The 24,354-nt window shown below is 52.5% G+C and overlaps 13 protein-coding genes across 13 annotated transcripts; 7 read left to right on the top strand and 6 right to left on the bottom strand.

The window, feature by feature from the left end:
* Nucleotides 1–535: 535 nt before the first annotated feature.
* Nucleotides 536–1,005, top strand: CABS01_02909 (COX17 protein; the record flags this gene model as incomplete). The annotated part of the gene is made up of 3 exons (XM_060536287.1): nucleotides 536–659; nucleotides 718–776; nucleotides 865–1,005. Coding segments are annotated over 3 exons (324 nt in total), but the record flags the coding sequence as incomplete, so codon positions are not given.
* Nucleotides 1,006–2,239: 1,234 nt separating this feature from the next.
* On the top strand, nucleotides 2,240–3,409 carry CABS01_02908 (G-patch domain-containing protein; the record flags this gene model as incomplete). Its single annotated transcript, XM_060536286.1, has 3 exons — nucleotides 2,240–2,262; nucleotides 2,333–3,323; nucleotides 3,383–3,409. The coding sequence occupies 3 exons, from the start codon at nucleotides 2,240–2,242 to the stop codon at nucleotides 3,407–3,409; spliced, it is 1,041 nt and encodes a 346-aa protein (XP_060394198.1).
* Nucleotides 3,410–3,959: 550 nt separating this feature from the next.
* On the top strand, nucleotides 3,960–4,592 carry CABS01_02907 (uncharacterized protein; the record flags this gene model as incomplete). The annotated part of the gene is made up of 1 exon (XM_060536285.1): nucleotides 3,960–4,592. One exon carries the CDS (start codon nucleotides 3,960–3,962, stop codon nucleotides 4,590–4,592), a length of 633 nt encoding a protein of 210 aa, XP_060394197.1.
* A 357-nt stretch (nucleotides 4,593–4,949) lies between these two features.
* CABS01_02906 (uncharacterized protein) lies at nucleotides 4,950–5,426 on the top strand (the record flags this gene model as incomplete). Its single annotated transcript, XM_060536284.1, has 1 exon — nucleotides 4,950–5,426. The coding sequence occupies one exon, from the start codon at nucleotides 4,950–4,952 to the stop codon at nucleotides 5,424–5,426; it is 477 nt and encodes a 158-aa protein (XP_060394196.1).
* Nucleotides 5,427–7,209: 1,783 nt separating this feature from the next.
* On the top strand, nucleotides 7,210–8,406 carry CABS01_02905 (uncharacterized protein; the record flags this gene model as incomplete). The annotated part of the gene is made up of 1 exon (XM_060536283.1): nucleotides 7,210–8,406. The coding sequence occupies one exon, from the start codon at nucleotides 7,210–7,212 to the stop codon at nucleotides 8,404–8,406; it is 1,197 nt and encodes a 398-aa protein (XP_060394195.1).
* Nucleotides 8,407–8,792: 386 nt separating this feature from the next.
* On the bottom strand, nucleotides 8,793–9,779 carry CABS01_02904 (uncharacterized protein; the record flags this gene model as incomplete). Its single annotated transcript, XM_060536282.1, has 1 exon — nucleotides 8,793–9,779. One exon carries the CDS (start codon nucleotides 9,777–9,779, stop codon nucleotides 8,793–8,795), a length of 987 nt encoding a protein of 328 aa, XP_060394194.1.
* Nucleotides 9,780–11,012: 1,233 nt separating this feature from the next.
* Nucleotides 11,013–11,324, bottom strand: CABS01_02903 (uncharacterized protein; the record flags this gene model as incomplete). The annotated part of the gene is made up of 1 exon (XM_060536281.1): nucleotides 11,013–11,324. One exon carries the CDS (start codon nucleotides 11,322–11,324, stop codon nucleotides 11,013–11,015), a length of 312 nt encoding a protein of 103 aa, XP_060394193.1.
* Nucleotides 11,325–12,860: 1,536 nt separating this feature from the next.
* Nucleotides 12,861–14,115, bottom strand: CABS01_02902 (thioredoxin; the record flags this gene model as incomplete). The annotated part of the gene is made up of 3 exons (XM_060536280.1): nucleotides 12,861–13,211; nucleotides 13,267–13,814; nucleotides 14,040–14,115. 3 exons carry the CDS (start codon nucleotides 14,113–14,115, stop codon nucleotides 12,861–12,863), a joined length of 975 nt encoding a protein of 324 aa, XP_060394192.1.
* Nucleotides 14,116–14,934: 819 nt separating this feature from the next.
* On the bottom strand, nucleotides 14,935–15,693 carry CABS01_02901 (uncharacterized protein; the record flags this gene model as incomplete). Its single annotated transcript, XM_060536279.1, has 2 exons — nucleotides 14,935–15,041; nucleotides 15,120–15,693. The coding sequence occupies 2 exons, from the start codon at nucleotides 15,691–15,693 to the stop codon at nucleotides 14,935–14,937; spliced, it is 681 nt and encodes a 226-aa protein (XP_060394191.1).
* Nucleotides 15,694–17,009: 1,316 nt separating this feature from the next.
* On the bottom strand, nucleotides 17,010–18,155 carry CABS01_02900 (uncharacterized protein; the record flags this gene model as incomplete). Its single annotated transcript, XM_060536278.1, has 3 exons — nucleotides 17,010–17,731; nucleotides 17,799–17,974; nucleotides 18,052–18,155. The coding sequence occupies 3 exons, from the start codon at nucleotides 18,153–18,155 to the stop codon at nucleotides 17,010–17,012; spliced, it is 1,002 nt and encodes a 333-aa protein (XP_060394190.1).
* Nucleotides 18,156–18,790: 635 nt separating this feature from the next.
* CABS01_02899 (uncharacterized protein) lies at nucleotides 18,791–20,109 on the top strand (the record flags this gene model as incomplete). Its single annotated transcript, XM_060536277.1, has 2 exons — nucleotides 18,791–19,214; nucleotides 19,361–20,109. Coding segments are annotated over 2 exons (1,173 nt in total), but the record flags the coding sequence as incomplete, so codon positions are not given.
* A 1,312-nt stretch (nucleotides 20,110–21,421) lies between these two features.
* CABS01_02898 (uncharacterized protein) lies at nucleotides 21,422–22,201 on the top strand (the record flags this gene model as incomplete). The annotated part of the gene is made up of 1 exon (XM_060536276.1): nucleotides 21,422–22,201. One exon carries the CDS (start codon nucleotides 21,422–21,424, stop codon nucleotides 22,199–22,201), a length of 780 nt encoding a protein of 259 aa, XP_060394188.1.
* Nucleotides 22,202–22,643: 442 nt separating this feature from the next.
* CABS01_02897 (uncharacterized protein) lies at nucleotides 22,644–23,817 on the bottom strand (the record flags this gene model as incomplete). Its single annotated transcript, XM_060536275.1, has 2 exons — nucleotides 22,644–23,515; nucleotides 23,601–23,817. The coding sequence occupies 2 exons, from the start codon at nucleotides 23,815–23,817 to the stop codon at nucleotides 22,644–22,646; spliced, it is 1,089 nt and encodes a 362-aa protein (XP_060394187.1).
* Between the last annotated feature and the right edge of the window lie 537 nt (nucleotides 23,818–24,354).

Below are 24,354 nucleotides of genomic sequence, written 5' to 3'. Positions count from 1 at the left end.
GAACGGGGTAAATTCATGCCGACAACTTGCAGATCATTCAGCTTCAGCTGCCTTCCTAGCCTGTCAACGTAGTAACAAACGACACGAACAAACTCCCACCCCTCATACTAAGGTAGGTGCAGTCACTAGCGGTGGGTAGCGTCACAAGAGCTCCCTTGGTCTGGTGACGATCCGGTGTCCGATGGATCCACTTTCCGGAAGGGGGTCGGAGCCCCGCAACGCGGAACGGTCCCCGTCACGGTGCTACGTCGACGGAATTCGCTGACGTCTTGGTTTCTTTGGAAATCACAGCATACATCGTCTCAAGTTTAGGAATATGAATAGGCTGTGCAGCCTAACACGGTACTGTATGAAACCTTGAGACGCATTTAATCGAGATGAGAAAACTCGAGAATTGGAACGATGCGCGAGATAGCCACCAACACACGTGACTCTTTGAAGGCGTGATTGGGCCATGGCGCCGAAGTCTCCCGAAAATTAGAGTGACTGACAAATGCGACAGCTGTGGTGAGGTCAGTCAGCGGAAAAAAAAAGTGGTTCGACGAAGACCACCTCAATAGCCATCCTTTCCGCCCATCCAAATCTTTGTCGCAAACCACCCACCGAACAGCCCGACACTCATTTCGCTCTCAAAATGGCATCCCAAGCTGCTGCTCTTCGTAAGGAATACAGTCCATCATTTCATGCCGCGCAATGGCTAACAATGTCCGCCCACAGCCTCAGTCGCCACCCCGGCCGCTGCGCCGGTTGCCAGCCAGGAAGCTTCCAAGCCCAAGGTGCGCAAAGAACCCTTTCTCCGAACATAGCCCTTCGACGATTTGAGCACGACGAACGTTGAATACTGACGAGCCATCGCGATTGTAGCCCTGCTGCGTGTGCAAGGACGAGAAGGCCAAGCGTGACGAGTGCATGCTCTTCTCCAACGCCGCCGATCCGTCCAAGGACTGCCTTTCCACGATCGACCAGTACCGAGCTTGCATGAAGGGATTTGGCTTCACTGTCTAAGCATCCGATAAGAGAGAAAGGACAATAGGGCGAATCCATGCGACGATAGTTCTTGTGTACAGTAACGAACCGAGCATACTTCATATGGCGTTGGGGGAATAGAGAAATCATTTCGACTCTTCTAAGCCTTGTTTACCTGCGATCCTGGTCCCTGGAGCATCTGCGTAGAAACGTAGACCGGCCTGGGTTTAAGAGCTACACACTTCGGTTGCTCAATCCTAATGTGTTCGCATCATTGCATTATAGCAGAGGAGAAGTAGGGAGATACTGCATAGAGAAAGGGATAACTTACTTGCCAACAGGATCGATGCCAGATTGTTCTCGCTGTTGCACAAGAAGGGGACCCTTGACCGCTGTGCTGGTCTTGCACGTAGGATGCCGGCGAAGTCGCGCAGACTCGGCAGGGCCAAGTCAACTAGAGGGGAGGGGAAGCCGACATTTAGTTGAACTTGGTACCGTGAACAGATGGCAGTATGGCAGTGGCTGTGGGTTTTGGGCGTGTGAGAATTGCGCCGTCAATGTGCTCGCCCTCAAGGTTCGGAAAGGGGTGGGAGGCTTGGAGGGTAAGGTAGCGAGGGCCGTTGATGGATATGGATGGCGCTGCACCCGGTAGGCCAGCGCTTTCTTCCGTGAGCCATCAAGTTTCCATGAAAGTGAAGGCTCGAACCCATATAGGGGGGTCCAGGACCATTCCTGTCACCAACGGAGGCAGGCGCCTCACAGGCTTGTGAGGTCAGGTCAAAGTCCCGTTTGGCGGGATGGTTAGGGGCGAGTCGTCTCGGCGGTAGGCTCGTCCTCGCTAGGGTCAAGGTTCGATTCCCAGCATGTGCACCAGAGATGTAGCCCCCAGTTCAGCACCGGGGGGGTGAACTCTTTTGTCATTTTGCAGCTTTTTTTACAAATACGATCTAAACATTCAAAATTGTCTTTTCTGCTGAATCAGGCTTCCGAAAAATGCGAATAAGCAATCAATTTGGACGTGCGTATCGTAAACCAAAATCGGCGGATTGAAAATGGTGATATAGGGACTGCTCACCTCGGCCAGGTCGGTGAGTGTCGGTGTGTCGGGTCCACCTCGGATGCAGATTGCAGATTGCAGGGACGAGCCACATTCCACAACAGGGACCCCACCAGATTTTTTTCTCTACGATAATGGCTTTGCCTGCATCTCTTATCGCATCTCGAAAATTCCCATTTTCCATCACCACCGGTCGGCACCCGTCACAACGCAAAGATGGGTCTGGCACAGGCGAAGACGTGAGGCTCACCGTTTCCGTGCGACTTGTCCTCGCCTGCTTGAATAACTAACTGAAAATCCCATTTTTAGTCGCCGGAAGATCGGCAAGGATCCCAACAACACGAAATGGACCAAGGACCTCGACTCCTTTGGCCAGAAGATCCTGCGATCACAGGGTTGGGAACCCGGCCAGTACCTCGGTGCAAAGGACGCCGCGCACGCGGTGCACCACACGGCGGCCAATGCCTCCTTCATTCGCGTCGCCCTCAAGGACGACATGCTCGGTCTCGGTTTCAAGCAGGCAAGGGATGACAGGGTCACCGGCATGGACGTCTTCTCTGATCTCCTGGGACGCTTGAACGGCAAGTCTACCGAGGTTATTGCCAAGGAGCAGGAGGCCCGCACGGCGCTGAAGAGCACGCTGTACTGCGATAACAAGTTTGGACCGATGCGCTTCGTTAGCGGTGGATTCCTCGTCGGCGACAAGATCAAGGAGGAACCCACGGCCGAGGCGAAGGAGAAGATTGATAGCGACAGTGACGACGTCAAGATGGAGAATATCCCCGAATCGAGCAAAAAGTCGAAGAAGCGCAAGGCCGAGGAGTCGAGCGAAGACGAATCCTCGTCCTCTGAGGACGAGAAGGCGAAGAAGAAGCGGAGGAAGGAAGAAAAGAAGGAGAAGAAGCGCAGCAAATCAAAGTCCGCGGCCAAGGAGGATGCTTCGGAAGATACCCAGGACGAGACGGCGGAGAAGAAGGCGAAGAAGGACAGGAAGAGAAGCAAAAAGGCCAAGAAGGAGGCCGCCGATAACAGCGACGAAGACGAATCGTCAGACGACAAGTCGACAAAGAAGAAGCGCAAGGGCGAGACGGATGCCGAGAAGGCTGCGAGGAAAGAGGAGAAGAAGCGTCGCAAGGAGGAGAAGCGCGCAAAGAAGGCGGCGGCAGCGTCAGCATCAGCGTCAACAACACCGACGGCCAGCGGTACGTCGACGCCGGTGCTCAGAGGCCACCACGCTGTGAGGTCACGGTGGATTGCGCAGAAGAGGATGGCGACTATGGATGACAAGGCATTGAACGCGGTACGTTTTGGTGTTGCTCCAGCGCTTCTGGTGCGATTGTTTACTGACGTGTGTTACAGATTTTCATGGTCAAATCGCAATCTTGATAGACTAGCAAGTATTAGACAGTTAATGACACTTCCCGGGCGCTTTTCTTCCCTTCGAATTTGCAAATTCCTTATGCGATCTTAGTATCTGGGCTGCTAAGCTACTTGGTCAAGCTGCGCCGCTCCTGTCGCTTCCGATAGCATTGGCTGTTTTTCGATCTATTCGCCTACACAGCAACATATCACGGTCATTTTGTGTTGCACAAAAGACGTCGCATAATTCATTCGAATCAATACAGCTGAATGGCTTATACTTGGCTTCTGGGCAAAATGAGGCCAATGGGTCCAACCAAGGACCAAGGCCCGCTTCATCGTCGCCCGGCTTATGAAGGATTCGGAGGCCGCCGAGCCAAGTTACCGGCACGTTGTTGCCGCTTCGCATTCCAATCTCACATAAGTACTTTGACCCATATGCTCCTGGTGCTCCACCGTCAGCTTCTTCATTACATATTTATTGTTCAAATAAAAGCATCCATTCAAAGGCTTTAGCCAGCGAAGATCTTAAAAAGATTTCTTGACTTACAACGAAGTGGGGAGCTCGATTAGAAACATGACTTCAACTCCAACGCCAATTCCACGACCAGGGCCTGTAGCAAGCAGCGATGGACTTAAATCAAGTACCGCAGCGCCCCCGACAACGAAGCCAGACACTCTTAATACTGCCCCGAGACAATACGTCGATGATCTCATGCCGTCCGAAAACTATTTCGCAACCTGGTACTTTCTCAACCTGGCAGCACTAGCGACAATCGGCAGCCTCTCTGTGAGGCCATCGCCCTCCGGCGACGAGGACGCCAAGCTCCTCCTCGCCATCCCCGCCACGGTCTTCTTCTTCATCACAGGGGCCGGAGTGTTCATCATGACGTACGGCGTCTGGCCCCGTACGGGCCATCAGCGAATCCTGAGCAGTATACTGGGCTTCACTGCCACGCTCATTTACGGGATCACGGTCCCGAGCTGGACTGTTGGCATCGGGCAGACTCTGGGGCGGGAGTTCTGCCTGCTGAGCGGGTTCCACGTCGGGTTCTGGATTGAGGGGGTGACGGGGCTCATGGGGCTGGTTCTCGAGGCCCTCAAGAACTCGAAGGAGGAGCCTCTGCCGAGGAAGATCCGTACTGTTGGCGGCAAGGATGCGGCCAAGGCTCAGCCTTCCTCTTCGTCCGGCGCGGCTCAGAACCTTTGAGATCTCAAGGTTGGACGCACCGTTCAGGCGTTTTCAGGCCTACGCAAGGTTGGGATGCGGCTGGATTAAGTTTGTGAGAGAGACCGTCGCGGTTACCCGTACACATAATGCGGGTTTCCCGACGGTTGTAGAGCGAGCCGAAACGAGATGGCCTATATCATCTTCCTCCACAAACATTCCGGCGAGCACTATATATCCAAGCAGGTCCTGCTGTCCATTTACCAAAGTCCACCAAACTCATAGCACTTCACTATCAATCTTTGAATGCTAAACTCAGGACTCGCGCTACGCATCGGTCCTTTGGGCGTAATACTGCCTCAAGAGCGATACACCGCGACTCTAAGTCCCTCTTCAAACATGGGAGATAACAAATCCCCCTACCCACTTTCCATGACAATGAAGAAACCACCCAAACCCTCTATCGAGCAAGTCGAGTCAAAGAAGGAAATAGCCGAACGGTTGTTATGCGCGCTCGCTGTTAACTTCTCGAGCTGGGTCGTCCTGGCGGTCCTTGGCAGCGAACACTGCACGGTTGAGTCGGAGGAACTCTTTGTCATCTACGGCGTCGCCGCGATGATCGCATTCCCGGCCTCGTGCATCGCCATCCTGGAACATTGGCCGAAGGGTCCGAGAAGCACATCCGGCATCATGACAGCCGGCATATTGGGCTATGGTATCGCGATGGCCCACTCGTTCGTCACCGGGCCCTGGCCGACCATCTTTACCAGGCACTCCTACCACTTTTCTGGGGTTTACATCGGTTTCCTAATCGAGGCGGCCACGGGATGGTGCGACGGCTTAGCATCGATCATGGCAGAGAAGTTTAGCAAATGAGTCGAAGTCTACGGAATGAGAGAAGACTGCCCGAAGAAATTTCGGCTGTTGAGCGCAGCGTCGCTTTCTTCCTGGACAACCGCTGGGAATATGGCACACGTTTTCGACTGCGAGGACACTCTGGAACAATACCGGGCTCTGATGGGGGTTGGCAACGAGGCAAATGGAATAAATCTCGGAAACTTGAGAGACTTGCACGTCACGAGCAGGTTTCGGACAATAAAAATGACCGACTACTATCATCTGCACTACTGTGTGGCTGTCTATCTCGGCGTACCCTTGATAAACACATCAATACATCCTCTATCTAATTATTATTTCCAAGGGCTTGGAGGCAGTAAATGTATGTGGCTATGTTGTTGCCTAGGTATCTGCTCGCCCGGCCAACCTGATTTGATCCCAGCACCGCGTTCTTCATGTGGTTGACAAGAAGCTCTAAGGCAATCATCTTGAACTACATCACGGCTTTGGATTTCCCAAGGTTGGACGAAATAGCGTGGTATCTCTAGTCTTATTCCTTAATAAAAAAAAAACGTGTTTACGAAAATGATGGTATTTCGTGGCTAATCTCTACCGACGAATGTGAACCGTATGATGCCAGCCTAGTGATTCACCTTTGACACCCATATCTCTCACCGCCCGGCCTCACGCACATCGCCAACCACCCACCACCTCACCCACTATAATTATCAAAAGGAAGGCATTCCATCACCAAGGCCTGTGACGTAGCGGGGAATGTCACTTAGATGGGAATAGCCCCGCACTCATAGGTCCCGGGTTCGAGTCCCGTATTGTTCTTGTAAAAATCCTTGCATCGTTACACCTGAGGCTGGTAAGAGTCTCCTCGGATCTTTCGTAGGTTCCCTGTTGTAGGGAGCTGAGCTTTTTGCATTTTTTGTATGAGTTAGAAGTCCGATGGGATAGCCGTCCCTCGCCCTCAAGGTTGATGTGGATGATTAATGGCCCAGATAATTACTTGGTGGTGTAAGACTGCAGTCTACACGGGTGCTCAACTTTTTCGTGACCTATTGTGCATATTTCAAGAACATGGCCGCGAAGAAGACCGAGCGAGCTAACGTACCATATCGAATTACTCTCGAGTCTACCGAGTCCATGGAAAAGTTAAGTTGAACCCTTGCTTTGCCTTTGACCGCGCCCCTTTTGGTTATCTTGATGAAGTCCGAGACTCTTGGAACAGCTTGAATCATATAGACTTTATCTCTAAACACATCTTCCAGGCTAGATTCTCGAGCGTACCTCGGATCATGTCTTATTAGTGTTATGTTCAGGATCTGGCCCATTACGTGCTAAGAACAAATTAGAGGTTGAAGAAGCTTCTAACGTCCCGCAAGAAGTGTCATCACGCAGTCGTCAAAAGTCATCCATTGCCAAGCTGCAAACCGAATAGTCCCAGTTCTTTCCCAGGAGGTAAACGTCCCAAAGGCACCTGCATGGGATGAAATGTATCCGCTGGACTCTGATTGAGCGCAGGATCGTGGTACGACTGAAGTCTAAACCTAGAGCAGAGAGTATCATGGTCCGATGGTGAAGGTATCTCCGACGAAGAGAAAAGTGACGAAAACTCAAAGACATAAGGTATCTCCGGAAGAACGGTGTATGTAGTATATCAAATAGGCCCGTTTCCTGTCTTATTGATCGTTTTTCGTTCATTCCATATCCCATACATCATCTTGATAATTCTGATAACTTCAAGTTACACTCACCACTTTCTCAAGTCACTTTACACCCAAGTATTCAATCACATATACCATCAGTAACAAAGATGGCGGCTACCCGTACATACTTTGCGAGATACCCTCACGTCTGGCACGATCGCTCCACTCGTCCGAGACTCACTACCATGAGTCTCGAGACGATCGAGGAGTCTCTTGGAGAAGTCAGCGAGACCCCTACCCCTGACGAGGTCAAGATGCTCCAATCAGCCTCCAGGGCCGAGGCCATCACCAAGGCCCTATTCGAGCAAGTGTACGCTCCCAACAAGCCTGGAGAGAAGGGAATGGAGGGGAGGGAGTCTCAAACTCCTCCTTCAACCGAGCTCGCGACTCCGGGATCCAAAGCCCCTTCCACTTGGAACCCCACCACACCCGGCTGCATAGACTGCACCATCTCCCCCTCCCCCAGCCACAACCACAGCAACAACATCGGCTGGACCTCCTTCGAAGATATCGCCCTAGAAGCCCGCACCCTCGCAGACTACGGCATCCGCAGCCCTCGCGTCAGATCCCGGCTCTCCCGCTTCCAGTACGCCGACTACGAACAAGAACCCCTCATCCGCAACGAGCCCTGGATCAAGAGGTTCTCGTACTTCGAACACGGGATCGAGGCTGCGAGAGGGATCCAGAGACGTGATGATGTGGTTGTTGTCGACCCCTTCCACGTCAACGAACTCCCCGTCGAGGCGGAGATTGAGGAGTTGGTTCTCCCGCCGCCTGTGCTACCACTGCCACTGCCACAGGCACCGGCGGTTGCCCCGCACCTTGAGGAGTTACGGCCGCGGTCTTTGGACCTCAGCGCAGCGAAGGTGAATGAGAGTGAGAGTGGGAGTGAGATTACTTCGGAGGAGCATCTCTGCCTCTTCTGTTCCTCCGTCGTTTGGTCTGAGAGTGAGGAGGACTCGGAGTACAGCCTGGCTGACGAGGAGATCCGGCGAGAGCTGGATGCGGTGAATTGGGATTTCGAGAAGTGGGCTCTCGGCGATGGTAATTCCGACACGGACGGCGAGGAGTCTCCCGCATCTCCTGCCGCTGCTCCCGCTTCTCCTGCCACTCCTGCCGAGCGGTGCGGGGGCGTAGTCGCCGTAGTAGAGATGGAGGGAAGAGAGGAGGAGGAGGAGGAGGAGGAGGAGGAGGAGGAATCGGCCTTCAGTGTGGTTCTGCTGGCGAATCTCGTTGGATTTTCCATTTCCTTCCTGATCGTGTCCATCGTATTCGGACTCCGGTCGGAATCGCAGTGGGCGTAAAGCTTGAGCAGGGGAAGATGGGAGGAAGGGTGGTGTGCGGATAATGACATGACGATGATAATAATGATAATGAGGCATAAGCAACGGCGGGAACTCGTGTTGAGCCTTCTCGCGTGGGATCACACAGTATGTAGTCTGCCTCTAGAGGCAGATTGAAAATTAATGGAAATACTGTGGTCACCAAGATGCATTTTGAAGAGTGTGACTTATTATCCGTTTTATATGCAGCCTGAATGATGAGACTGATACTACAAGCCCAGATGCCGCTGTATTGCGCCTAACCGAGAACCTTGAAGTCAAGATCTAAAGAGGGTATAGATAATGCATGCAAGCCCCTAAACTCCACGCCCAAGAGAACGCCAACCCAAAAGAAAAAAAAAAGTGCATCAATAATGCTGTGCCTTGCTGTACTTCCACAATAGACTCGCGCCCTCAAGCTTGGGCATGACTTTTGGCCGCTGGCATCCCGGCGAGCCCTTTCCGACAAGATGGATAGATCTTTGGAACCTCCGCCTGAATCGCCGCCAGTCGTCATTCGTGGGCCACGACTCAAACAGGTCGCCTTCGTTTTCCAAGTCATCCTTGTCGAAACAGTCGTCCTTGTCGTCGTCGACGTCCAGCGGGTAATAGAGAAATTGATTAGAGTGCGGGTGTCGCGGCTGTGTATAGTTGAGCTGTGACTCAATATCGAACTTGAAGCGGTATCCTTGGTGCACCAGTTGTGGGCGTTGCGGATCTGGGTAGTTCATATGAGATGTGGCATACGGAGGTCGAATGTCAAAGTCGAACTGGAACTCCTGGTGGACGACAAATACGAGCTTCCTTAATCTGGGGAACTTTGCCAGACGGGCAAGCAGCGTCGTTATATTGGACTTGGAGACTTTCCAACTGAGCACCGGGTGGCAGATGCCAGTGTAAAGTCCGTATGACGTTCCAAACGCAAGCCGACTGAGGTTGTCTCGCACAAGAGGGATCTGGCTGAAGAACTGCAATGTCCGGAGTAACCGCTTGACCAGCAAGTACGGCTCGAGCAAAAGGATATCGCGCGATAGGTCGACGTATTTCGTCGTTGCCGAGAGAGCGAGAGGTCTGTAGCGTTGTAGTACAAATACCCTCGTCTCATGGCATACCGCGCCAAGCGCTGGTGGCGGTTCATCTCGAACATTGGCGAACATGAGCCCGGCTGCCGCAGGCGTTTTTTGGCTTGCATTCGGCGAGTCCATGACTTCGTACACGCGCGCTTCTGGGAGAGCGTACTCCCAAATCATTAATCGGATCTCCACTGGTAACTTCATCATCGGGAACGCCTCTCCGGGGGTGGTTGTGGGACTCGGAAACTCCTTCGAGATAGACGGAAATAATGTTGAAGGCATGTTGATCTATGTGTGACGCTGAGGCTGGGTTGCATCGCAGCAAAGAGATCTTCAGAAACACACAATGCGGGCGGTTTGTGAACCTGGCGGTCGATCTTCTTTAAGGCCGGATGATCTATAGCTGGGGGGGGGGGGGGGCAACAACTTTAATGATCGACGTGACCCAACCACTCGGACAGTGACCGCGCAACGCAACGACTGGGCAGATACTTCGTAGGCACGCAGCAGCCAGCAGACACGCAATGGGACGAGACGAACGTCCCCGACGGGGAGGATGGCGTTGAAATATAGGACCGCGATACCCACTCGTTTAACGTTTCGACTAGCGGCCCGAGGGATCTCGCATAGATGAGGGTAGGAGTTTGTTTCGAGGATCGCGCTGGGGTGTAGTGTGGGTGAGGGGAGTTTATCTTGGAGACCTGGCACTAGCAGCTTTCGCAGGTTGATGAGGTTTGCTGATGGGACGACACCAATGAGACGGGGCTGCTCGGAAGCGGAGCGAGATGTGTGTTCGAATCTTGTCCAAAGGAAGAAGGAGAGACGACTCAAGGAGCTTCTTGACAGGGAAGAAAGTGAAACGTGAGGAAACGCAACCGGACTTGTTGCTTGCAAACGGCGGATGTAAGCTGGGTTTTGTGAGCCGTCCGGAGAGTCCCCATCACACTGGTGAAACTGGGGCTAGACCGGATCATCTGATGGCTGTCAGTTTTGACTAGACTAAGGTAAGGTATGGTCATCTACCGTCCCTGCGGTGTCGTTAGTGGGCAAAAGCAACGTGGGATGTCACGACCGGTACGCCGCAACAAATGAACTATTGGCCGCCATGACTGCCACATCAGGTAATCGTGCCGGCAGTTAATGACGCACCGATGTCAGAGCGGGCGAATGCACGTCGATATTCGGGTCTCTTAAGGTCTTAAGCATGGCGAAAGTGATATGTGAAAATGGGTCCTCGGTGCCGATTTGGCGAGGCGGAGTTGCGAAAAAGCGCACCGATAGACTAAGGTAGCAAGAAACTCGGTTTGCCGCCGCCGGAAGCCCGCGGTGAACATGGCGCGAATTCTAAATTTGGCGGTCAACGAGAGAACGCTTGCCCCTCGTAATCCGGTGACGAGTCGTGATGCCATAAGCTGGCGGTAAATAGCTAGCAACTCGAGCTTGCATGCGCGCGCGCGCAAGAGAGAGAAAGAGAGGGCGGTCCAGATTAGACAGATTGAAACCATCGGTCTGCCGTCATTCGAACCATGCTACGGCGTAGCACGGCGCTGGACTGCCACGGCGCTGCAAGGTGACCGCAGGGTTCCAACGAGATGGCAGACGGTTAGCCATGCCAAGACGTTGGCCGGGGCCAGTTCGGGGAAGTGGTGGCATCGGAAGAGGGGCGGGAGTGGTAAGGAGCTTGCCGAGAGCGACAGACGACGAAGGAAGGGAGGGGCTCCGAAGGGCTCGGTCGATTAGGTGGGTACGGGGTTCAAAGGTCGTTTGCTTGAGGCTTTGGGATCGGGCGAACGATACGAAAGCGGACAAGGTAGGTTGGTTAAGCATATTGCGTTGCCTCCTGGCACCTCCTCAGGTTGGGTCTCCGCCGCCTCATCACGGGCCCAGGCTCAATCAATCTGAAGGGGACTTGATAGGGCACTTGACGACGTTGCGTGACCGTTTGGTTGAAGTATCCGGCTCATCATCTGTCGTATCCAGGTATCCTAGGACCTAGCCCCCTGCGCAGACGACACCCCTTGGCCTCCTCTCGCCCTTCGGCACAACTTGGCTTTGCCTAGTACAATTAGAACCGTGCATGGTAGCAGCTTTCTTTCAGCCCTGGTCGACATGGCTTATTGGGGGTGGGCATATTGTGTTGCGCAAGCCGGAATCCCCCCATTGTTTAGTTCGATGAAGCGGGCGAGTAGAATAGGATAGGTAGTAAGCTCGGCGCACACGACGGCTTGAGTAAGACGATGGAAGAGGGTGTCTTCATTTGTTGCTGGCTGGACGTTCGCAGTTGTTCTGATGGACTTTGGATGACGACTGGGGTGGGTGTCATCTAGTTGGCTCAAATCCGATATGCTGCTCGTCGCACACTGAGTGCAAACTGTGGGGACCGGGCGTTTGAGTGGACTTCAGGCGCACTGACCAGGTCCGGCAGCACAACGGGACGTCCAGTGGGGCCTCACTCTCTTCAGGGTCTTACCTAAGCATGCTAAGGTACGTGGGTACCTCGCCAGGCTCGCAGACTGAGGTGCAGTCACGTCCGCAACCAGCGCAGCCAGTCACCCAGTGGAACGCCGCGTCCACCTGCAGCCCGTGGAGCCTGCCGCGGCTATCTTCCGTTTGTCCGCGAAAAGGTTCCTCCGGTGCCCTTAGTCCAGCTGCATCGGACCCACTCCGGGCGGACGTGCAGGGACCCATCTCACGATATAAAAAAGAATTTTTGGTCGCGGCTCTTTCAAAGGCTTCTCTTTTTTCTTCTTTTTTTCTTCGTGCGGCTGGCACGATTCGTTACAGTTTCCCCTGTTGCTGGAATTCCTAAGTCGGTGAATTCATGGCGTCAATCGTGCCCCAGATCGAATTTTAATTGCAGCCGGCCTCGTCCATCATAGATCCTGTTCTTGCTCTTGTAGCGAGTTGGGTCGCGATCGATGGGCCGGACATATCCAACCCTTCAAGCCAAGTTTATTCTTGGCTGGAACTCGCAAAGTGAATGCGACGACCCAGGCGGGAGAAGTACGCCGTATGCGGCTATGTCACCTATTACCTGCCTCGCGGTTGAGCTCAAGGCAGTATGTCGTCGGAACCCCGTGAACGTTTCCTAATTTGGCGCACCACGCGCGCTCTGGAATCGTCTCATGCATGACCGTCTAAATGCATGACTCTGCATTATAGAGCGTCAATCATGCTCAACCATGCAACCTGTGTGTGGCTCAGTGGTTTTGGATTTTGAGCCTCCGGCACAAACTGTTACCGGAGGCGTCTATAACTATTGCTCTATTCATGATTCTCGTCGCATGGGGTCTCGAGTGCAGACTTTTCTTCCTCTTTCTTGTCTCTTCACCGGACCGATTTTCAATGACCCACCGGTCCGCTCTATTCGCCGGCCTCATCGCCAATCTTCTCCAACTTGCCCATTTCTCTCTTCTCGCCCGACTCGCCGATGAGGCGCACGCGGTCGAGACGCACCTTTTCACCGTCGCCGTCACCCTTGGTCACGTAAATGATCAAGCTGTTAATGTTCTGGAACTTGACGAAACGAAGGCCAATGTTGGCGGTGCCGTCAGCGTTCCAGTCCTTCTCGGTGAGCTCGATGGCTTGCGTGGGAGGGGTATCGTCGGCTTCGCTAAAGTCGAGGTTGTGAGGCTTGTTCGTGTAGAGGTGAATGGTGCCCGGGCGCATAGGAGCCTCATCGTCATCATCGTCGGTAGGAGGCAGGGAGGTGAGCTGCGTGGTAGGTTAGCAACTGACGCTGTGTCTAACTACAATTTTCCAATCATACCTGAAGGGTGTGCAGCTTGATCATGGACTGGAACGGCATGAACAGCAAGAGCTGGTCATCGGCACCACTCTCAACCCAATCCTTCACGCCCTCCTTCTTCGCAAGCGCGCTGGGCTTGGATGGGTCGAACAAGACCTTGACAGGACCAAAATCCTCGTCGGCGTTCAGCAGCTCGCAGCCCTTGGGCTCGATCTGGCCGGTAACGTCGCCATAGCCGCGAGGGAACTCTGCGCCTCTCCAGTTGCCTCCGCTTGAACTTCCGGACGCCTCGCCAGAGCCTGAACCGCCCTCGGAAACCTCCTTCGCCAGCCTCTTGACCACCTCTTGGAGCTTGCGGGGGTCGGCGCCCTGGACCTTCTCAATGGTCTTGCCTTCGCGGAAGATCATGAAAGTCGGGAGGGAAGTAACGCTGTAGGCGGAGGCGATCTCCTTCTGGGACTCGACGTCGATCTTGACAAAAGTGACGACATTCTTGCGGGACAGGGACGAGGAAAGCTGCTCGTAGAGGGGCGCGATAGCTTTGCAGGGACCGCACCAGTCGGCGTAGACTGGAATCCATTTGTCAGCACGTCAACTCAATCGTGGATGCATCCCGCGAGCAGCTCAATAGCCTCCTAGATGAAGAAGTAGGAACGTGGCCGGCGCGATACCGAGAGGCAATGAAGCCGCTACCACGACGCGTTGGAGCTGTCGCGGCCGTATATGGCCTCACTGGCGTCATCCAGGATGGAGAGGCAGGGGTGCAGTGACTTCGGTGGTCGGGTAGTACTCACAGTCAGCAACGACGATACGGGAGCTCGACAGGAGTTTCTGGAACTCCGCTGCCGACTTGATGTGAACCGTAGACATCTTTGCGGCTCCAAGACTGCAGGGTTCGTGTCGGTAGGTAGGATGGGAAGGTTGATGTTGATGAAGGAACTCCGAAGAAAGCTGCCCCGCGACGACGCATTGGCATGAGTGCCTGGCAGGCCGACCAACCTCCAAAGGTCCTTAGCTCGACTACCCCGCACCATGCCCTTTTAGGACTAGCCACGTCTTCTCGTGATGCACGGTGCAGGGCAAACAAATCGTCATTGTCCAACGTCCGATTACCTTTCTCTGTCCCTCAACTCATCGCAACCTTACTTTTGCTAGAATCGTTCATCAGGCACTAGATGGTTGTTTCCTAATGTATTGAAAAATCTCCCCATTATGGTACTGACTCTTAGGCTTGTTTCCGCCTACTCACAGTTGCTCTCATAACTTCTGATTGGTGCTACTGGTTCACTCAGAAGCCCAGTTGTAACATAGTTCACGATGAAAGCCGTTTGCTGTTGCTGTGTTTCCTGAAATGTTTCCAAAAGCTCGCCCGTTTGGACCTGGGCTTCATTAAGCCCATCTACGACCGCCAGATGCTTTCCCAAACGATTCTCCCTCTGTCGTTGTTCTATCGTGGCCCTCCTGCCTCACGCAGAGTGACGTTGCGAGTTTTCTTCAGTCCGCTCTATCTGACACGGACGTTTCGGGGATGGATGTATTGAGTATATTCTATCTAGCTGTACAATCTGAAGGGAAGAGAAGAAGTCGATCGGTTGCTTCATGCTGCCTTGTTTGAGAGTGAGAGCTATAGCTCCCTCCCATTCGCATACCATAAACTCGACAAGAAGATGAGCGATCTTGATCGGCCGCTCACCACAGCCCAATGGACTCATAATCCCTCCCCGCGACGGTTCCTCCGTTGTAAGCGTAGACAAGGCAGCCCACCTGTACCCTACCTCCAACGCCACCGTTGTTACCTAGAGCAGTACCGTATCAGCAACAAAATCTCTTCACCAGAGGGAACTTCAACCAAATAGAAGCTGTCAGACACTCACACTGTAGGTAGTTATCTCTCATCAAGTCGTTGCAGCTCGGGTTGGTGTTGGAAAGGCCATTGGGATATTTAACATGCTGCCTGTCTCCGTCGGTGACACAGCCTACAGCCCAGGAGACCTTGTACTGGTGGCGACCCTGAAACTCATCGTGCCACTCGACGCGAAGAGACTTCATGGCGGATTCCATGAAGCCGGCGTAGTTGTTGCAAAAATAGTCTGCGCCCTTGAGCTGCTTGTCGGAGTGGATTGGCGGGTGAGGGTTGAAGTCGGACTCCTTGTTGCAGTTTCTCGGCTGCTGGTTGATGGCGACGTTGATTCTCTTCTCGAGGGGAGGGGCCTCGTCAAAGGTCTCTTGGGCGTACCAGACTGGGCTGTCGATGGAAGGAACCGCGGGTTTGCTGGTAGAGCGAGGAGCGATGAAGGAGGTGGTCCATGAAGCTGCGGCACCTTTGGTCAAAGACGGAATTTGGAGCTCGCTGGTTGGGATCTTTCCGTAGAATGCGGCTTCTCCAGCCACAAGGTTCGCAGCCAGGGGTGTGAGTGCAAGGCAAAGAGTGAGGGTGTTGGCGAACATGTTGACTTGTGAAGAGAGTTGGAAGAGAATGATAGTGACAGTGGATTGGTTGGAAAGAACTGTAGGAGGGAAGCTGACTGGAACGAATGGTGAGCTGGCTGGTATTTTCTCAAGTTTTTCTGTCAGAGGATGGAATCACGACTCTTATATCGACTGCTTGCGTCATGGTGTTTGTTCAGCACCGAGCCTCGGGGTTACATCACAGGGAGAGGCCACCAGATTGACAAGACTGGGAAGTTTTCGGATTGCCCCGAAATCGGAAATTTCAGGTTCACGTATCGGTATCTCTTCGTTTTCTCAGTAGCTAATGCTTGAACTCTTTGGGTATCTCGAGCGTCGTATACAAGGCTGCCGTATCCAAAATGGACTCATTCGATGCGCCCACGTGAGCATTGTCCACCTTGTCTAAAATAATAAGGACCGGAAACGCAAACTGCTACTCTCCCTACCTCTATGAGACTATGTATAGTCTCGTCTTTGGTTCTGTTTGGCCTGAGCGTCCCAGTTTGATTATCTGACCTGGAAACACAAAGAGGCAGAAGGCTGAATGTAGATGTTTGCGACACAAGATCAAAACTTCCCTCAATCCCTTTGGCCCTGGAAATCTGAGCGTAGTTTTCCAGATAATCAACTTGGCGCAATTCACGGAGCGCAGCCGGTCTATGGAAACTTTACATGATCAGACCGAGATGACAGCATTCCGAACGTGTTGAGGGCCAAGGCTCACTAGCAACGTCACGGACAAGCCCAATTCCTTGATCAGATGTCTCCACCGATTTCCACGACAGCCAGATTCCAGACGTCTAATGCTTGGTACATAGGGAGTAATTTCAATGCTTTAGAGCCGCTGGTGTCACCTCACCTGCGTGTACCACCGCCTCAGGTACTGTTCGTAGTCTCATTGCTTACATTTAATTCGGAAGTATCGCTTGAAGAAGAAAGCCACTGGGCTCTATACATAGGATATAAGCAGCATAGTGCCGTGTAGCGTAACTATACTGAGTTCTCTTTGAGGATTAAAGCTCAAAAGGTACTCAGACTTACTTTCTAGTGTTCACCGTGTGTGCTTGTAGCAGCCAAGCCACTCAACCATGTTGGCCCAGCTGGTATCTCTCAACATGAAAACGACGACGGGATTGACGCATCCATTAGCTTTCGATTCGATTTAAATCTAAACGCCGTGAGACTAGAGCTCGAAAGCAACTCCCATGAGTCTCATCGAGACATGCGTTCTGTCTAGGGAGAAAGACCATTGTTTTGGACTATGGGATCTTGACATTTTGCCCATGGGATTCGCTTTGTCCCTACGCCGCTGCTCAGAAACCATGAGATGTCTCGTCCTCCTTGCGCATGATCAACTCCATCCCCTCGATCACAGGCACGCCGCCATACTTCATGATTTTATCCATTCCTCCGCTGTCACGTATCTCATTATCCCAATCAGCTCGGATCGTATCCTTGAACTTCTTCCACGAAACATCGTCCTCCTCAAAGAGACAGTTTGGCTTTTCATCTGCGTAGTATGACCAGATCACATCTTCGGCTTGAAGGCTGAACAGCTTCGGCGCTGCTCCCTTCTGGTATGTTAAATTGGGGGCTGTCCGCAAGAGGATGATGAGCCTTCGGCAGCTGTCAAGTTCCAGCACAATATCCAAGACACGTCTGAAGTTTTGGTCTTGTTCAAAGTATCGGCGGTCAACGGCGATGATTTCAGGACGACAATCCTCAAACAGTCCCAGCGGGCAGTCCTCTCCGGGATCACGGATAATGATCACGTCCTGCTTGGGGTTGAACCAGGTTCCCCCAGACGCAGTGAGCTCCGGACCGTAGACGAATAGCCCATTCTGTTCGGTAACCTCCCAGGCTTCTTTGCAGACGGCTCGAATCACTGGAGGTCTGAATTTCTTGCAGAGCTCGGGATACTCGGCTACTCCGTCCGCCTGTTCGAGAACGCGACGGCCTGGCAGTGCCATTTTCCAAATGTGTCTCCGCAGTTCAGCGGGGAGACGACCGAATTTTGGGAAAGCTGCAGCTCTCACTGGGAAGAGTCAATACCACGGTCGTCAAGTATGATCAATCCCAGAAAGGTTCGAAGGACAACTCACCGGAAAGAGATTCCTGCTCTTGCTGTTTGGAGGGCATCGCCGCGGCCTGTTGTCTTGAGAGGACCATCGCCGCCTGCTCTTTCATGATCTTGGTCTGTAGTCTCATGATACTCGCCAACGTCTCTTGGGTATCTACTGCCATTTTCCCCCGGTCAGTCTTTTCGCGGTCAATGCTGCTTTTAACGGAGTGTGCTTGCCTTGAAGATCTTTGACTCGGGCGACATCTACTGCGGAGGCATTTTCTGCGACGCACAAATTTGCAAGTTCAGAAAAGGTCTTCGATTGCTGAGCCTGAACTTTGTTGATGGCCTTAAGGCCGTCGGTCAAGCTCTTGATGAGCTTCGCCGATTCGTCCATCTTTGTGGGCTTGAGGCTGACTCTCGAGTTGAGGGTTGAGGTACGCGGGAAGGGTGTGGTGGATATCAGTTGCAGATCACGAAGATTCTGAGTGTGTGCGATGGAAAGAGCGAAGAAGGTAAGAGAGAATATTTCAAGTGTGGGAGATGGGAGTGTGGAGGATGGGAGTGTCAAGGTGTAGAAGGTAAGATATAGGTAAAAAGAAAAGGGCAACGCTAAAGTTTCGCCATATAGAAGGCACACACCTGACCTTGCTCTTTCCAACGCCAGATAGGCACCTTCGAATTTACTTATTATGCACAAGTGAACAATGTCTGGTTGAAGTCAAGACTCAGGGTCTTAGCCTAGTGTGAAGGAACAGTTAGTGGTAATCCACTTCACATAGCAGTAAAAGTTATTGACCTAGTTCTCCTTGTCAGCAGACAAGACTTCACAATCAAATCTACTTGCTGTATTATCTCAAAAACTTCAATGGTGGCATCTGATAAAGACTAGGCAGCCATAGTGGCCTGCAATTTAGGGGCCAAATGTCGACTGTCCCCGCTTGATGCTAGTCCTTCTCACTATGCGTGATCACTCATATTGACGACCAAGCAAAGCTCTGCTGCTTCACAAACAGAATTTTCTTTTCAAGATGGTCGGCAGGAGCAGGCTTAGGGATACAAGACCTAATTTGTTTCCTCTCAAGACCTTCGAATTTTGACAAAACCACTACCATCGAGGTGGGTAAAAGAAGTCGCATCAACCACCTCGACTCCGAGGCCAGGGCTACCAAGATGGCCCCGAACTTGCAACCTGAGCCTGATGAGCAGATCGAGCTTCTGCGACATGAAGATGATATAATCTCCAGCATCATGAGTTCCACCAGCCTGATCATCTCTTCCTCCCAGCAGCTCGACAAACAACAGACCGCCATCGCCAGCCTGCTGAACACAGCAAGCAAGGTTTATTCCAAACTTGACGAGGCTGAAAAGCTCTCAATCGGAAACACGCATTCTTCGCTATTGTTGGCCTTAGCTGGAATCACGCAGGCCGACGGCCAGCAGGACCAAGAACTCCGTCAAGGTGCAATCACCCTCCTTTTGAAGGCAGCAAGCAAAGTTGTCGAGTCGGTCCAGAAAACTAAAAAATCTCCCCAGGCTCGCAGTCAAGGTATTCAAGCTCCCCTCTATCGTCAATGAGAGACTTTCTAACTATTGAGATAGACCATGAGTGCTACTTCAATCGACTCCCCAACGAGCTTAAGGACAAGATTTGGAAGTTGTGCCTCCCGCCTGGTAGAATCTACGAGCCGATCACATACTACAATCACCAGGAACACGACCCAAGAAAAATTCTTTTCTATCAGCACTGGGCACCTCCGACTTTCAGAGAGGTCAACAGAGAGGCTCGCGAATACTGCATGAAGGCTGGCCAATTCCGCTTCGGCCACTTTGAGGACGCATTGGGCCACGGCACCATGAGATCGATCTGGTACAACAATGATCTGGATGCCATCTATGTCTCTGGTCTTGCACAGTACTGGTACCTCAGCCACCTTCAGGTGAAGAACCTCATCATCGGAGACGCCATCGTCCTTGACCGGGACGAATGCAGAGAAGTGCTCACAAGCGATTGTTACGGGTGTGAAAACCTTACAATCGCCTATCAACCCCGCGGAGCTCCCATCGAAGAGAACAAGGGACCGACTCGCGAGGCAATGGAAGCTACTGAACCAGTCTTCTACCCCGTCAAGGATGATGAGCGCGTCTGCGCTGAGATAGTGGACGTGGAAGATTGGCGCGAAGGCCTGCTGAAGACCTGGGCCGAACACAGAGATGAGCTAAAGGAGATCTTCTACGAGGATGGATCCAAGACGAGAGACGTCACTTTCCGTTCTGTGGAGGTTTTCCGGAAGCCTCGCATCGAGAAGGAAGGTTATCATTTCAGAAGATACCACACAAACGGTGCATAAGCCAAGGACCTCTCATATTCCTGCCTTGCCACGATCGCTTTTTGGTATCGCCTTCGTTAGATAGTTAGACGGCCGGAAACACCCTGCCCAACGGGACTGAGGGGGAAGAAGGCCATAGCTATCAACTCAAAGACAGTCTCCACTCCGGTTTTCAAGCTAAAAACGCGACCTGACTGTGGTCCTTTTGATGCTCACATAGATTGTAAATCATTACGGCTAGATCATTCTCAAGATAAGCGACTGGGCGCGTGGAACACCGTGATCGCCGAGAACCTTCGTCCAGACACCTGATCCTTACAAGAATGCCAAGCTCGCCTCGCATCAAATGGCAAGGTCCCTTCTGTTCACGCGCTCCATGTCGGGGTTTGGAACCAGAGTCATCAAGGCTTCTAAACACCCTGCTGAGGACCTTCCGGTTCTGGTTGTGGTATGCGTTGTAGATCATTGCCAGGCTTTTAGCTATCACCTCATGGACAGCAACATTATGATGTGAGTACAAGCGGCCGCCTCAGTTCTTCGCTCAACTCGTGCTCGTTTACGTGATTGAGGCTGCTTCTGCTGCAAATTTGACACAGGGGGGGGGGGGGGGGGGGGAAGGACGTCAGTCGTTTAAACATCAGAGAAGGCTTGGCAGGTAGTCGAAACCGTCGTTGATATTGCTGTCCTTACACTTCTGAGCTTCGGTGAAGAGGCCACGACGATCGACCTCCAGGGATTCCGTAGTCTGCGACGGTATCTTTAGGTTACCAGTTCTTTGCACTAATACTGCAACGACAACAGTTTTACTTGGAACGTACAATCTGTTAATGACTCGACCTAGGTGTTTCAAGGTACTCCAAGAGCCAAACTCACACTCGCACCTGCTGGTTTCGTTGGCATATTTGAGGAGGAAGGAACTGCTCCTGCCTTGGACCTGCCTCCCCGGTAAAGAGTGAAAGAGGGCCTACTTGAACTACTTCCGTTTTCAAAATCCTTCCTCTGAGATTCTTCTCTTCAGCAACCCACACGGCCAAGACGTGTCAGGTGAGCTGAGTCTTTTCGCCCTTCCACATTCTCAGCCCTTCAAATAACATCTCGATGTCGGTGCACCGAGTGGTCACTGTTTTCTCAGCCAGACTCCTAAGAAAGGTTCGTCTTGGCGTCTTCATTCACAATATCAACTCAAAGCTGACTTCCTCATGGCACAATTCAACAAGCCCCACGAAGCGCAACCCACAAACAAGCCTCCAAGTTGGGATCACCGGTAAGCTGATTCGATTCCGTTTCCCTCAAAACCGATCATGTTGCTGACTGCAAGCTCGAGGCCCAGAAAATGGCACCACAGCATTCGAGAATGGACTTCCCTCGGTTCCAGGAGCTGCCTGCTGAGATCAAACGCAAGATTTGGATCGAAGCCCTCCCTGCGCCACGGATCTACGAGCCAAACAACCACGCAACCTGGATAAGTGTTAACCATCCGACTCGATTCTACCGCGAGTACTATCCTCCCCGGGTCAGAGAGACCTGCAAAGACGCCTATGATGCCTGTATGTCGGTTGGTCGTTTCACTTTCGGCTACTTTGACAACTCTAACATCCGAGGCCTCTGGTACAACGAAACGCAGGACGCAGTCTACTATGCGACCTGCGACCAGTGGTACAATACACCCTTGAAGGGCTTGAGAAAGATCTACATCTCTATTGAAGTCGCACTTTTAATTTTCCTTGAGGAGGGTTTCAAGACCCAAACCCTCGGTGCTTGCCGCCACCTTGTCGTAGCGCTTTACTTAGACAAGCGGCGTGAAGTAGGAGATGTCAGAACTGAAGGTTTTGCGACGACGGTTCCAGTCTTCAGAGATATGAGAGACGACGATATCATGGTTGAAAAATCGGCGGTAATGCACTATTTCACAGGGCCGTTTCCGGGGCTGTTTGAGAAGTTTCTGACATGGGGCCATGTCAAGGGCATGTTGTTGCAGAAGAGAGAGGAGATCATCCTCGAAAACTCAAACGAGCCTTGGAATGCGTGGATGAATAAGGGGCCCTTGCTCCTCGAGGCTGTAGAGGTCTTCAGGAAGCCGGATGTTGGGATGGACCCTGAAAGACTGTCTTAGGGCTTTGGTGATTCTTTCTAACCAGATAGAAGTCTTGCGTCCTAGCTCAGACTCTCGCTAGGCAATGCTACATACCTCAGCTACAGAATATTTTGAGGCGTGAGTAAGGCCGGTAAACGAAAGCTAGGTTCCATGGTCCATCCATGTCACTCTACAAAAGAATTTGTATGTATAAGAGCTCGTGGTTCGCGGAAGATTGACACCATGACCTCATTCGTCAGATCTGTCATATGGGGGAGACGGCGATAGGCATGAATAGTGTACGTTTTGAAGACCTTGTGGATATCAATTGATGCGTGACTAGCTATCGTACGATGAAGAAACCAACCCAAACGCCTCTTCTCCCAATGGAAAGTACCCAAATACGGTACATATCAAATCCTGCGTGGATCATCAAGGATCAAGCTGAAAGTCATCCAAGCTACCTTCTATATCTTGTCCTCTAGTCAAAGTAGCTCGGGCGAGCTTTAAGGACCTCGATCCCGGAGAACTTGGGAACACGGACAGGGCTGAGATGCTTCACGTTGACGACGTGGTCCTCCCATATCTGGGCAACAATGCGCTTGACATCGCCCCAGGTTGCGACGCTACCGACGTCGTCAGAAAGTTCCTTCGGGTAGTCATGGGTGCTAATAGGATCGGCTTCCTGTAGCGGGAAAAGCTTGGCAGGCAGTCGAGGGCTTGCAAGGCAGGAGCGGATATCCCACTCCATGGTCTGCATGAGAATGACCTCCTTGCAGGAGGTGAAGTGATCGAGGATGGTGTCCATCTTGGCGGTGGCATCGGCCTTGCACATAAATCTATTATGCGGGAAGGCGACACGGACGATGCGTGACATATCGAGGTTGGCCCAGGTACGCGGCTCTTCGCGGACAAAGACGATGTCCTCTGAATAGTTGTACCAAAGTCCTTTGTATGGGCCACCGAACAAGCCAAATTCGAAGCCACCTGCCTCAAGGAATGCCTTGTTGGCCTCTTTGCAAGCGAGTCGGAGCTTGGGCGTCTTGTGGGCAGTCACACTCATTTCAGTGAGCCCGGAGGCCTGGCGCAAGACCAAAGCCGGGTTAGGCGCGCCGTTGTTGGCGGCAATCGGGGCTCGGAGAACACGAGAGAAGTGGGCATCGACGTTAGAGAGATCAAAAATGCGTCCGGCAGGGAGAGCAAGCTTCCAGATCTTCATGCGAATTTCGACAGGGAACTTCTGGAACTGGGGGAACTTGCTACTCTTGCTGTGGGAATGGCGGGAAAGCTTGGAGTCTGGAAGAGGAAAGCCCAGGTAAGAGGAGAAGGCCGCTTTGACGGTGTCTCGCTCGCCTGCTTGATCGATGTCAGCGATGTGCTAAAGACAAAGAGAAGAGAAAAAACGTGCTCTTGCGACTGTGACGAGTGGACTTCTTACTCTCAATCTGCTTGATCTTCTCCTTCAATTCAGAGTTCTCCTGGTTGGCAGTCTCGAGACGACTCTGAAGGGCCGCAAGTTGGGCGGGCTGGGTTGCGTTTGGGAGATTTGCAACCTCTGTGGTGACGGCGGTGCGAATGTAGTCCTGAATTGAGACCATCATGGCATTTGAGGCTGCGGCCATCGGGTCGGCGGGGGTGGATGTGTTGTCCGCCATGATGAGTTTCAGCTACCAAGATGAGATGAGCAAACGGGGTCCTGATAAGCTGAGTCTAGATAGGTCGCTTACCAAAGCAATGGAGAGAAAGGAGCTATTTTGATGGGCAGCTTCTGTAGTGATAGCAAAGTAAAATGTTCATGCGATACCGATGATGTAGCAAGTGATTGCGATTTGTGCCAAGGCCAGTGAAAGGCGTCGCAATATGACGGCTCCTAGGCGATGAGACTTGGGGCCGTGTCGCGTGCGCGGATGGTGGAAGAGAAGCCGCAGTGATGCAGTAGGACTTGCCAAAAGTCAGCAAACCGTCGTCTGCTTGTCCCTTCCGTTGTCGTGCCGCGGAGACTGGACGTGATGCCGTCCAAAAAGCCCACGACGGTCGGCCTGGCAAAGAGATGTAGTTGAAAAAGGCGAGATGAGTGCGGGAGATATCCAGCAAGGTTACCTAAGGTTGGAATTAAGGTGCTTGCCACCCTTCGGTTGACTGCCCTGGTTGGGGAAGGAAGGATCGCTTCCTGTGGTTCGCCCCTTCCTCCC

Source organism: Colletotrichum abscissum, assembly GCF_030869225.1.
Source record: "Colletotrichum abscissum strain IMI 504890 chromosome Unknown Scaffold_5.1, whole genome shotgun sequence".
NCBI classification, from domain to species: Eukaryota; Fungi; Ascomycota; class Sordariomycetes; order Glomerellales; family Glomerellaceae; genus Colletotrichum; species Colletotrichum abscissum.
The sequence above is the reverse complement of the archived record's forward strand: the minus strand, read 5'-3'. Positions and strand labels throughout refer to the sequence as shown.